Source organism: Dendrobates tinctorius, unplaced genomic scaffold, assembly GCF_039654945.1.
Source record: "Dendrobates tinctorius isolate UK_male_01 unplaced genomic scaffold, ASM3965494v1 ptg000084l, whole genome shotgun sequence".
Classification (NCBI taxonomy): Eukaryota; Metazoa; Chordata; class Amphibia; order Anura; family Dendrobatidae; genus Dendrobates; species Dendrobates tinctorius.
In genome coordinates, this window is record NW_027361752.1 from 25276151 (window position 1) to 25290509 (window position 14359).

General features: G+C 42.3%; 1 protein-coding gene across 1 annotated transcript in view; it reads left to right on the plus strand.

The window, feature by feature from the left end:
- LOC141097517 (uncharacterized) overlaps positions 1-14359 on the plus strand; it is an 88841-nt gene that overhangs the window by 64484 nt on the left and 9998 nt on the right. The window contains exons 2-6 of the mRNA XM_073584739.1: positions 587-639; positions 2428-2580; positions 8550-8667; positions 9202-9252; positions 13753-13830. Coding sequence (XP_073440840.1) covers positions 596-639; positions 2428-2580; positions 8550-8667; positions 9202-9252; positions 13753-13830 — 444 coding nt within the window. The 5' untranslated portion in view covers positions 587-595. The remainder of the gene's footprint in view (positions 1-586; positions 640-2427; positions 2581-8549; positions 8668-9201; positions 9253-13752; positions 13831-14359) is intronic.

Consider the following 14359-nt stretch of genomic DNA (forward strand, 5'->3'; position numbering starts at 1 on the left):
TCGACTGATGCTGCATTCATTTTCTTTGGGGCTGCCGGAAAAGTTGATCACTGATTGGCAGAACCATGAGAATGAATGGATCAGCGATCAGTGATGATTGCGCACTGCTGCACCATTCAACTGAGATTATAAGTGTAAGTGCCCTATTGGGGATAAAGGTTCCCAGTTTTGCCAATTGATGTGGGTTTCCGTGGTCAGTAAATAAGGGGTTGTCCTGTGAAAATAAGTTATCATCACCTATCCATTGACCTTTTTTTTGGCAGATCCATAGACAATGAGTCGAGAGTCGGTTGAGCACACATTGCCTCTCCATTTTATTGTGGGTAAAAATCCCTTGCTTCCGAATTTAGGTCTCAGCTGTCAGACCCTCCCTGATCTGTTGGTTATCATCTATTCGATGTATTGGTGATGATAACTTATCTTCACTGGGAAACCTCTTTACTCTTATGGACATCCCATCCTTCCTAGCCCTATGCATCCCCCCCTTGTCCACCAGTGAGAATCACTTTTGGGTCTCAGATACTTTATTTTCATTTTCATTAATTGTTACATAAAATAATAAAACCTTGTTTTCTGTCATTACTAGTTGGAGACCATGGCTTCAGTCACTTCCAATCTAGATGTGGATGATACAACTTTGTAAGTCAGTCCTCACTTATACCCTGGCAAATTGATGGGCTTTGATACAGAAGCTGTGCCCTGAAATACTAATGTTCCTTAACAAGGTGTAAAATAAACTTAATGTGCCCAAAGTAAAGTCAGAAATGGGTCCCACCACTCAGACAACTATTACCTGAACCATAGTAGTGCAAACAATCCAACCTTAAAAAAAAATAAATAAAACAGCAGCAAATGTTATAAAACTGCAAAAGAACATCATTGTTCTTCAATGTCTTCCGGTCCTGTGGAGAAGCCCCGGCGTTCTCTGGCCTTTATAATCCACTGACATATAAGCCACAGAGGCCTCAATAGTCGCGTGTTGTACTAATGGTAGATAACGTACTTGTGATATGTAAAGGCCACAGGGAGCAACACAGCATCTGTGCTGGATCGGCAAAGGAGGCGTAATTAAGGAGTGAGCAGTGTACTGTTTTTAATTATTTTATAACATCTGCTATTTTATTATTTTTCCAAAAGTCGGCTAGCGCCTTTATTTTTTTTTTTTTACATGAGCAACACTCATGAAATAAATAGTAGTATAATACAGAATCATAGAATCCTTGACTGTTAGAGTTGGAAGGGACCTCCGGGATCATCGTGTCCAACCTCCTGCTCAATGCAGGCTTCACTAAACCATCACCATTCTCAGACAGATGTCTGTCCAGCCTCTGTTTGAAGACTTCCATTGAAGGAGAACTCACCACCTCTCATGTCAGCCTGTTGTACTCATATACCACATATTTTAAATAAAGAGGAATCCACTTAATAGAACTTGACAGCAGTTAGGCGCCAACTTAATATTCCCTACAAAAAAGAATAATGTTCTCTTTATGTGGCCTCCCGAACCACATAGCATCTGTTATGTCAGCTTTATCTATGCCTGTTTAGCATACAAAAAGCTCAAATGGACACGACCACTTTGTCAACATTCTCACTTTATAAAGTCAATGTGCCTTTATAAGTAGTGTAATCTTGATATATATATATATATATATATATATACACACACACAAGCAGCAAGTAAGCTTTTTATTTTGATGAGAGGGAGCTACTCTCTAACTTGTATGGGAGTCTCCTGATGCTTTCCAACAGATAAGTTTTAGGGGGAAAGAGGATTAGGCAAGTTGTATTTCAATATATCCAATGCACACATTTAAGGCATCAGTTAATACTGTCATGAGATCACTTCTGCACATAAGACTTTTCAGCAGTCTCATTATCATTACAGCCAGAATTGCAATAAAAGGTAACACCTCTCTCTATATAGTAGATAACACTGGATCCACCTTTCACAATAGGTGATGTTCACAGCTCGAGTTCCCATCCAACAAAAAGTCCACTGCGTAGCTCAGAACATGCCCAAAAAGCTCTCCTATAGACAGAGCTCAGGGCTGGAGTTTTGCTGTCTATGGCCATGTGATTGGTTAAAAGAACCATAACTCTAGTATTAGACTTAGTGTGATTGGCCAAGATTTCAGATTTTGTAATATAGATATTATCATGGTGAATGTAAAATATAATATGTTCAAAAATAAAAAACTGCCTTTAACAATGGGTCATTTTCCCTTTAAGTCTCTGGCCCCAATATCTTCGATATGTGCTGATATCAGACTGCTAATCATTTACTCATGGCTCCTGTGGACAAACTCCTGGATTCTGCAGATAATCCTGGAGGATTTGTACTTGCTCATCTCTTGTATTCTTCTTCATACACATGAGTGACTGTCTACATTTTACCTGCATCTTCTCCGTTCCTGCACTCCACAGGGATACAACAACTAACCTACTCCAAGAAAAGGAAAAACAATGGAAAAGGCTGAAGATATTGCACGGTAATCTACAAGAGGACCTGGATACAGCAGAAACAGAAGTGCAGATGCTTATGCAGCAGCGGTTATCACTACAGGAAGAGAACAAGAGGTAGGAAAGAAAAGAGACTCCATAGACAGGACAGGGAAATGTCTAATATTCTAGAGTTTTTCTAGGGTCTCAATAAACTTTTCTTTCATTTCAGTAAAGTCTACTGCTAACAATTGATTCTGAATTTGTCCCTATATTAATAATAATCTTTATTTTTATATAGTGCTAACATATTCCGCAGCGCTTTACAGTTTGCACACATTATCATCACTGTCCCCGATGGGGCTCACAATCTAAATTCCCTATCAGTATGTCTTTGGAGTGTGGGAGGAAACCGGAGTACCCGGAGGAAACCCACGCAAACACGGGGAGAACATGCAAACTCCTTGCAGATGTTGTTCTTGGTGGGATTCGAACCCAGGACTCCAGCACTGCAATGCTATTCACTGAGCCACAATGCTGCCCTATATTCACATGGTTCACTTCTAAGCCAGAACTGGGCAAAGTGTGGCCCACAGGCCAAATGTAGCCCTTTGACTGGTGCTGTTTGCCGGCTGGGACAACCAAAATGTTGAAGACAGTGGCGTTCCCACACCACCTGGTTGCCCTCCACCTGTCATCTCAATTTTACCAGTATCAGCTCCCTCTTTAACCATTGAACCTGTGTGTATGATATTATTTACTAATACATTTTCGTAATCAAGACTAGCATATGCATAAAAATACTCAAAAAAAAGAAAATCTGCCAGGAACAGAATAATACACTGGTATTTATAAAATATACATGTTTAATTAACAAATATTAAAAGACAATGTGAAAAGACAAATAACAAAAATGACAGGCATAAAAGACGAAGCAGCGGTGAAACGTGCGTCGGGTCTTTTGGTGGGTGAGCTGATTACTTTTATGCACTCAGACATTTGAACCTTTGACTTGTACTTCCATATACTTTTTCACTCCTTATTTACTGGAAAACTTCTATATTTGTGTCAAACATTAAAGTGTAAACATTCTTCCATTGGAAAATTAGTTAAGTACACGGACATGTGTACATATATGTGTATATTGTTGAATTATTCACTGTATATGTATGATCACTAAATGGCCATCTGTAATCTGTAGCCTATGCATTTATATATCTATATATCTACAGTGTCTTGTGAAAGTATTCGGCCCCCTGGAACTTTTCAACCTTTTCCCACATATCATGCTTCAAACATAAAGATACCAAATGTAAATTTTTGGTGATGATGAATCAACAACAAGTGGAACACAATTGTGAAGTTGAATGAAATTTATTGGCTATTTTACATTTTTGTGGAAATTCAAAAACTGAAAAGTGGGGCGTGCAATATTATTCGGCCCCTTTACTTTCAGTGCAGCAAACTCACTCCAGAAGTTCATTGTGGATCTCTGAATGATCTAATATTGTCCAAAATGACTAATGATGATAAATATAATCCACCTGTGTGTAATCAAGTCTCCGTATAAATGCACCTGCTCTGTGATAGTCTCAGGGTTCTATTTGAAGCACAGAGAGCATCATGAAGACCAAGGAACACAACAGGCAGGTCCATGATACTGTTGTGGAGAAGTTTAAAGACAGATTTGGATGCAAAATGATTTCCAAAACTTTAAACATCCCAAGGAGCACAGTGCAAGCGATCATATTGAAATGGAAGGAGTATCATACCACTGCAAGTCTACCAAGACCCGGCCGTCCCTCTAAACTTTCATCTCAAACAAGGACAAGACTGATCAGAGATGCAGCCAAGAGGCCCATGATCACTCTGGATGAACTGCAGAGATCTACAGCTGAGGTGGGACAGTCTGTCCATAGGACAACAATCAGTCATACACTGCACAAATCTGGCCTTTATGGAAGAGTGGCAAGAAGAAAGCCATTTCTCAAAGATAGCCATAAAAAGTGTTGTTTAAAATTTGCAACAAGCCACCTGGGAGACACACCAAACATGTGGAAGAAGGTGCTCTGGTCAGATGAAACCGAAAATTGAACTTTTTGGCAACAATGCCAAACGATATGTTTGGCATAAAGGCAACACAGCTTATCACCCTGAACACACCATCCCCACTGTCAAGCATGGTGGTGGCAGCATCATGGTTTGGGCCTGTTTTTCTTCAGCAGGGACAGGGAAGATGGTTAAAAATGATGGGAAGATGGATGGAGCCAAATACAGGACCATTCTTGAAGAAAACCTGTTGGAGTCTGCAAAAGACCTGAGACTGGGACGGAGATTTGTCTTCCAACAAAGCAATGATCCCAAACATAAAGCAAAATTTACCATGGAATGGTTCACAAATAAACGTATCCAGGTGTTAGAATGGCCAAGTCAAAGTCCAGACCTGAATTCAATCGAGAATCTGTGGAAAGAGATGAAAACTGCTGTTCACAAATGATCTCCATCAAACCTCACTGAGCTTGAGCTGATTGCCAAGGAAGAATGGGCAAGAATTTCAGTCTCTCGATGTACAAAACTGATAGAGACATACCCCAAGCGACTTGCAGCTGTAATCACAGCAAAAGGTGGCGCAACAAAGTATTAAGTTAAAGGGGCCGAATAATATTGCACGCCCCACTTTTCAGTTTTTGAATTTCCACAAAAATTTAAAATAACCAATAAATTTCATTCAACTTCACAATTGTGTTCCACTTGTATGTTCTTCACCAAAAATTTACATTTGGTATCTTTATGTTTGAAGCATGATATGTGGGAAAAGGTTGAAGAGTTCCAGGGGGCCGAATACTTCCGCATGGCACTGTACATATATATATATATATATATATACTGCTGAAAAGAATAAAGGGAACAATATGAAGGGAAAAATATAAAGCTCAATGTGAATGTGTGTGTATGTATGCATGTGTGTGTGTATGTCCGGGATTGGCATTGGCACCGTCGCAGCTACAGCCACAAAATTTGGCACAGTCACGCGTCTGGACCCCGAGAGCATTATAAGCCATGTTTTGAGGCAAAATTTTAACCCCGCTCGTTCCAATTCACCAAACAATTTTGCCCCTATCTACATAATGGGGAAAAAGTGTATGTATTGGCATCTGCACCGTCGTAGCTACAGCCACAAAATTTTGCATTCTAGTTGGCACTGGGCAGCCCCCCTATATGGTGTTACTAAGAGGTTGTGAACCAGAAGCCCTGCATTCCCTGTGTGAACACTGCCACATGCGGATTATTTCTTCTGCACTGGTGTACCACATGCTCAATCCCTGATTGTAGGCTGGCTGTTTCATTTGGTATTTATGCACCTGTGCAGCTGCCATTTTACTTGGGTCCGCTGCACCTTGTATTAGTGCAGATGCATTTAGGCCTGTCTGGTTTGTATCTGAATTTTTTGGAGGATTTTTTCCTCTTTTTGAGCCACAAAATTTTGCACAGTCACACGTCTGAACCCCGAGAGCGTCATAGGCTATGTTGTGAGGCGAAATTTTAACCCTGCGCGTTCCAATTCACCAAACAATTTTGCCCCTATCTACATAATGGGGAATAAGTGAAAGGAAAAGTGTTGGAGGCAAATTGACAGCTGCCAGATGTGAACAAGGGGGACTGAAAGAATGAGAGCGATGGCGCCAAAGAGTATATACCGTACAGTTGCTAAGGTGGGGCCCTGACATGGGATACTCACCACACACGGGGATATGAACACACACACAAAATGCGCCACACACTACCACATGCTTCAACACGTATACCACCCTCAGCACACATTTCACCACACATACACCAACCTCGCCACATAAAAGCTGTGATTGGTTGCTATCAGCAGCAGTTTTCTTTGTAGACAGTTGTGGTAACTGAGGCCTATTATTCTTACCATTTCTATGGTGTTATCGCCCTTCTGTAAAGCTGGAAATAACACAACTTATTACCGTGCCAACACAGACCACCCTCTGACACAGACTGCAGGGGGAGCCCAGTATCACACAGGATAGGATTAGATACACGGCTCAGCAGTCAGTATCACACAGGAGTGGATTAGATACACGGCTCCGCAGTCAGTATCACTCAGGATAGGATTAGATGCATGGTTTTTATGTGCAATATACCGTAATCATTATAATTTGTTATAACTAACCACAGTTGGTTACTATGCCCAGGCAACGCCGGGCTCTTCAGCTAGTATAAGTATAAATATCTGTGACTCTTTCCTTGATTAGCTCACCAACTAAATTTTAGTCTTATGTCTGTCATTTTGGTGTTTGTGTTTTCACATTGTCTTTTAATATTTGTTAAATAAAAATAGATTTTTTTTTATCAATATTGGTGTATTATTCTGTTCCTGGCACAAATTTATTTTTTGGGTATTTGCTGTGTGGATCTCAGTACACTACATAGACCAGAGAAGTGATGGAAAGGGGTTAGGTGAGTAGTTTTATTTTATATTATTTTACTTTGTCAGTACTTGTGGGTAACTGGTGACTTCATACTGCATGGAGACACCATATTATGTGATAGGCTGTGTGGGGACATAATTCTGTGTGGAGGGCTGTGCGGAGACCTCATACTGTTGGGGGACTATGAGAGGACATTATACTCTGAGGGGAGCAGTCTGTAGACGTCAAAAAGTATGGGTGGACATCATTCTGTGTGAGGTGCTTTAAGGGGATATCATACTGCTTGAGGGGGCATCATACTGTTTAAATCACTGTGTGAGCACATCATATTCTGGGGAGCTGTGTGGGGACAACATAAGATGTGGGGGCTTTGTAGGGACATCATACTGTGTTGGACTTTGTAGGGACATCATGCTGTAAGGGGACATCCCACTGTTAGAGGGTCTGTGTTAAAAGCTGTTGATGAAGGTACAAGGGCTGAATATATGCAGTAGTGTGATTTATAAACGTTGTGAAAAGTAGTAAATGATATGGGATTGATTAGTTGCTACTGATAAAGACACATGTTACGATAAGCCCTATCACAGCACGTATTAGCAAAAGCAACAAGTCAGCAAACTTGATTCTTTTCAATATTAAGTGATAAAATAATAAAAATGAACAGAATTATGTTCAACTAGTGATGGGCGGCCCCGTGGATGTTCAGGTCTGTTGGGTTCAGCCAAACATTTAAAATATAGTTCGGTTCAGGTAACAGAACAATGTCAGAACTTGAACCCGAACCCAGACCCATCAAATGAATGAGGAGGCTGGACTATCTGGTGTTTCCCAAACTGCCATCTGTGTGTCAGTCAGTGCAAGAAACACTGGCTCTGATTGGGGGTAAGTTTGTTACCGCCAGTCATAGCGCTGCGGTTTATACGCTTTCACACAGATGACGGCATGTGATCCAGCAGCTATGACTGGTGGTAAAACGGTTACCGATGGTCACATGCGTTGGATGATGAGAATACTACTCTCATCCTCATACAGCTGGTCTCGCTGATAGTAGGCATACGATGGTGAGAGTATTCACCATTCGGCACCTGTGCAATAAATAAAAGTAAAAAATGGCATAATGACTCCTCTATTTTTTCTAACCAGCGCAGGTAAAGTGGACAGCTGTGGGCTGCAGCACCCAGCCGTCAACTTTATATTGGCTGGTTATCAAAAATAGAGGAGTCCCTCGCAAGTTTTTTTTAAAATAATATAAATAAATAATTTAAAAACCAGTCAAGCTAAAGCAGACAACTGAGGGCTGATCTTCTCAGACTGGGAAGGGGCCATGGGTATTGGCCCTCTCCAGCCTAAAAATAGCAGCCCGCAGCCACACCAGAAAAGGCTTATCTATTCGATGTCCCAATTCTGGCATTTTGACCAGCTCTTCCCATTTGCCCTGGTGTGGTGGCAAGGAAAGTAATATTTGTGGAGTTGATGTGAGGTTTGTAATGTAAGCTGACATCAAGCCCACAGGTTAGTATTAGAGAGGTGACACCTCCATTATCGTTCAGGTTTGCCCATCCCTAAGTTCAACCTGTTGTTAAAAAATGAAACTTCGGAATCATAGCTGTACCACTCCAGTAAATGAAAGCTATTCTTACCTGGCACTTTTCTGTATAGTCTGCAGAAAGAGAAAGCTAAGTTCCTGGATCTGTTAAAAGAGGCAGACAAGCTGAAAATAAGGCTGGAGATGTACAAAACTTCAGAGAAAATGGCTCACCAAGAGAAGAAGCAACTGGTATGATTGACATCTACAAGTATAGAATATATACAAATATGTACAGTACCTATTAAAAAAAGCACATTACGTTGGGACAAAACTCCATGACTACTTTCTTAGTTTCGATTTAAAGTGCACCTGTCAGATTTGACATGTGGACATCATAGTAGGAGGAGCCGAGAAGATTGATGTATAGGTTTCGGGGAATAGATTCAGTATAACGTGTTTTTTAATCATGTAAATCACTGCTCTTTGTACATTGGTGTCCAGTGGACAGTTGCTGTCAGTCACAAAATAGAACTGCCTACTGAAGTGCTAAGGAACGAATGGTAGATCCATGACAACCAAGGATCTGCCATAGATATCAATGCTCCACTGAGTGTAGAAATACCCACTAAAGGCATATTTGTGCCTTGTTTGTATGGAGAGAGTATACTAGACATGGGGTATTATCTCTGGGTTTGTCATTTTTATTGAATTATTTTCATATGTTAATAGAAGTTATAACTGTATATGACTGTCTCAGATACTTACTGCTATGTTTTTGGCCAGGAGAAAAGATGTATTCAGATGGAGGAGAAAGCCGATGAGCTCTTAACTAAGGTAGGCGTTCCTCAAACCTGTGTTTTTACAGCATTGTCTCACCTCTCCTAGGTAAAGCCTTGTGATTTTCTAATTACTGACTTTTTTTTTCTTTACATGAAGCTTTCTCTTTTTATTTCACCCTTAAATGGAATCTATCTTCCAAGTGTCTTTTTTTTTATCTAAAAATGTTCTGTGCCAATTAATTTCATTATATAGCTTTATACTAAGAAATTGTAGACCCATATTTCTAACACACAGCTCCAAATCACCACCATAAATTTTGTCATCAGATTTCACAAGTCAAAACTGTATTCTACATTATTCAATAGCTCTATTTGATTTGCTTTGCATACTTTCAAAACCCACATCAGACTGGCTGTGTACTCCTAATGTTAGGAACAGTATTTTATGAGTCCAGATAAAGAATAAAAGAGCTCATGGGTCCAAGAATATTCAATCACCTGTATGTATGTTGCATGCATGTGGTATATATGTAGTATGCATGTAGTATATATGTTGTATATATGTTGTATGCATGTTGCATGCATGTGGTATATATGTAGTATGTATGTATGTTGCATGCATGTAGTATGTATGTAGCATGTATGTAGTATGTATGTAGTATGTTTTTTTTTTTTTTTTACATTCAACACATAGGCCGGATGATGGGACTACTACTGTCCCATCATTGGCTAATGTGTCAATCACCGTCATGGTAGCAGGCATCGCCCGATGGGACTTGTAGTCCCATCGGACGATGCCTGCACAGACCCCCGCAGCCTGCACAGACCCCCGGACAGTCGGCACAGCCCCCCGGCAGGCCGGCACAGCCCCCCGGCAGTTCGCTCAGACCCCCGGACAGTCGGTACAGACCACCGGCAGGCCGGCACAGCCCCCCGGCAGGCCAGTACAGACCCCCGCAGCCTGCACAGCCCCCCGGCAGGCCGGCACAGCCCCCCGGCAGGCCGGTACAGACCCCCGGCAGTCCGCTCAGACCCCCGGACAGTCGGTACAGACCACCGGCAGGCCGGCACAGCCCCCGGCAGGCCGGTACAGACCCCCGCAGCCTGCACAGACCCCCGGACAGTCGGTACAGACCCCCGGCAGTCCGCACAGACCCCCGGGCAGTCGGCACAGACCCCCGGCAGGCCGGTACAGACCCCCGGGCAGTCGGCATAGACCCCCCGGAAGGCCCGAACTGACGGCGCATCATGATGACGTCATTTCGGCAGCCAATCAGAGCCACAGCAGTGGCTCTTTGCATTATGGGAACTTCCGATTCCGATATCCGATATTGAAAAAATATCGGTACTCGGTATCGGAATTCCGATACAGCGAATATCGGCCGATACCCGATATTTGCAGTATCGGAATGCTCAACACTAATCACCACATATCCAGACTGACTGACAGCTGCAGATTGTACTGAGCAGTGTGAGATCTCACCAGGGAGGAGGGACACTGAGGGCCTGTCAATCACGCAATGTAGGCAGAGGTTGGCATAAAATTATCATAAAGGATGTAGCCATTTTAACATGGATTTTGACCAAGTACACCAGCCTCATCGGGTCTAAGATATCTATTTAATAATGTATTCAAAATGTATTGTGAAATCTGGTGAGAGATATCTTGAAGTAAAATATACTGGCTACCTTCAGCTGGTTCTAAATGAAACTTACAGTGTATTGATTAATCCCAAGGTTTCTCTGCTTTCTGCTGTTGATCAGAGGTGCAGCTTCTGTACCTGCTCCATCATCCAGATGCACACTAGATAAGATATGTGGATTATCTAGCCTTTATGTAATGCAATCCTTGATGTACAGGAATGTTGTGATGTTTTAAGATGTTAAAAAATACCACAACCAATGTTATCATCTAATTGTAGTGGTTTGGAGCTTTATAGCCAAACCCCCCCCCCCCTGAGCTTGGACCACTTTAAAGACATATTAGGAAATTAATCAGCACAGAAAATTGGACCTAAAAATGAGATGATGCTGAAAGGTAAAGAATAAGATTCCTCTCTATATATAAAAATGAATGTGTGTGTGTGTGTATCATCAACCAATCATGAAGCATCTTTCATTTCACCAGAGCTGTTCAAAAGAAGCTGAGATGTGATTGGTTGCTATGAGCAACAGTTTTCTTTGCAAACAATCACTAAGCATCTCTCATTTCACCAGAGCTGTTTAAAAGAAGCTGAGCTGTTATGAATGAGTCACCGTAGGAGGCAAAAACAGAAATACTAGCCAAGTCCAGAAAACCAGAGAAGTTGGCAGCTATCGGATTGCAGACCCCTGAACCTATCAACAACAACTAGCAGTAGCCGTGGGAGGTTCCTACGGTGCCCTAGACCCCTCGATCACAGCCGGAGAACTAAATAGCCTAAAGACAGAAAGAGAAATCTAAACTGCCCCAGAGCAGACCCCAAAGCAATAGGCAGCCCCCAACATATAATGACAGTGAAGCAAGACATATAATGACGGTGAAGCAAGATGAAAAAACACTCACACAGATAGGCTGAGCAAATGATGGGGCCCAAGCTAACTAAATAGGACAGGATAGAAAAGCTGCTGTCTGCAATCCGCCAAAATCCTATCAAAACAAGAGCCAACAGACTGATAGGGAAAAAAAGCCCTGAAGACGCTAGGCTTCAAAAAGACTATATCAGTACTCAGGTATTTTCTGAAGACAGCGCAAAAAGGAATTCAGCTCACCCCAGCAGGGAATGGCAGAAATCCAGAAAAACAAGGCAAAACAAAACCAAAACACAAATGCAAAAAGCAGAGCAGAAAACTTAGCTTTTGAGGAGCAGGAATCAGACTGGTCTCCTAGAATCCCTCAGAGAAATCACCAGCCAGGCAGAAGGGCATCGGCTGCCTTATATCCAGTCAGCAATTCCCGTTACCCAGTCATCATCATCCAGCTCAGGTGCTTGGTAATCAGCCTCACTACCTTCCTTCACCAGAAGAGGGAGTTCATCAGTCCTCAATGGTGAAAGGGAAAATGAACTCACAACACTGAGCTGTGATTGGATGCTATGACCAACAATTTTCCCTCTTGACAACACCTCAGCAGACACTGACATGGTGGGAGAAATCTAGCTTCCCTGGGAACATAAGCTCCCAGCCATTGTCTACCCCCCTGAAAGGAGCAGAGAGCACATGACAGAAATGAATCCCCCCTCCGGTGCCCATATACCCATCACACATCCTCCATCCCATAGGGACATCTTCCCTCTTAAAGGGATCATTGGTATGGAAGTCAGAGCAAATCCATCCAGCGCTTTGGTTTTGACCCCAGGCCTCTCTTAAAGGGATCATTGGTATGCAAGTTAGGACAGTTCCACTCAGCTCTGTGGTTCTGACCCCAGGGTCTCTTAAAGGGATCATTGGTATGAAATTTAGGGGAAATCCACTCTGCGCTCTGGTACTGACCCCAGGCCTCTCTTAAAGGGATCCCTGGTATGGAAGTCAGGGCAATTGCCTTCAAATGCTCTGGTACTGACCCCAGGCTCTCTTAAAGGGATCTCCTGTATGTTAGTTAGGGCAAATCCCTCGGCACTTTGATTCTGACCCCAGGGTTCTATTAAAGGGATCACTGGTATGCAAGTCAGGGCAAGTCCACTCAGCACTCTGGTTCTGATCCCAGGCTCTCTTAAAGGGATCCCCGGTATGGAAGTTAGGGCAAATCCACTCAGTGCTCTGGTTCTGACCTAAGTCCCCTCTAAAAGGGATCCTCGGTATGGAAGTGAGGGAAAAATCTACTCTGCGCTTTGGTACTGACCCCAGGCCTCTCTTAAAGGGATCTCCGGTATGGAAGTTAGGGTAAATCCCTCAGCGCTCTGATTCTCACCCCAGGCTTCTATTAAAGGGATTATTGGTATGGAAGTCAGGACAAATCCACTCAGCGCTCTGGTTCTGATGCCAGGCCTCTCTTAAAGGGATCCTCAGTATAGAAGTTAGGACCGTACCACTCAGCGCTGTGGTTCTGACTCCAGGCTGATGGCATGATGTGGGATATTAGTGGTAGTTGTCCGGTGGCTATGGCTGATGGCATGATGTGGGATATTAGGGGTAGTAGTCCGGTGGCTCTGACGGGATGATGTGGGACATTAGGGGTAGTAGTCTGGTGGCTCTGATGGGATACTGTGGGATATTAGGGGTATTAGTCCGGTGGCTCTGGCTGATGGGATGATGTGGGATATTATGGGTAGTAGTCCATCGCTCTGGCTGACGGGACAATGTGGAATATTAGGGGTAGTAGTCTGGTAGCTCTGGCTGACTGGATGATGAGGGATATTTTAGTGAATGTGGCTATGCGGAGTGGGCGAGGCTCTACACTCTCCTTTATATATATAGATATAATCATTATAATTTGTTATAACTAACCGTAGTTAGTTACTATACCCGGGCAGCGCCGGGCTCTTCAGCTGTTTTTTTTTATAAATATAAAATGTATGAAAGCCACCTAACAAGTTAGTTTTATGATTTGTTTTGTCTATAATTCTTTTCTTCATAGATCTATGCCTCTGAACTGGAGAACAGTTTATTACGCAAGGATGTCACCAGGTTGGAGCAACAGTTACTGAAACTAGAGGTGAAATTAATGGGGAAAGCTTCAAGAACTTGTGAAACAACTACCCCATTAATGCAAATTTGTGGTGGCCAGTAGGAACCAAGAGATCCAACAGCAAAGGATTAAATAATGGTTGACATCATTCAGCCTTTCATTCAGTCATTACATTTACTGATATCACTAATGATCCACACAAAACTGAACACCTTTCCAAAATCAATGTCTTAGAGCATGAGATTATTTTCCAAAACTTTCAAGGAGTTACATTTATGTTTTTTCTAACCATGTCATATAACCTGTCAGCCAGATACTTATTAAGCTTCTCCTTGACTATCCGTATACATGCAAGTCAACAGTTCATCTTTTTACATGGAGGAAAATGGAGTACGCTAGTGGCAGATATCTCTGCTTGCGGCATTTTCCTATGAAAACAAAACATACCTGACACGTCTTTCCTCAAAACAGATGTGACGCAGATGGGACACCTTTATATAATTCACCTCTCCATAATTTTTACCTGTAGCTGAATAAGTGGGTGAAGACTAGTTGC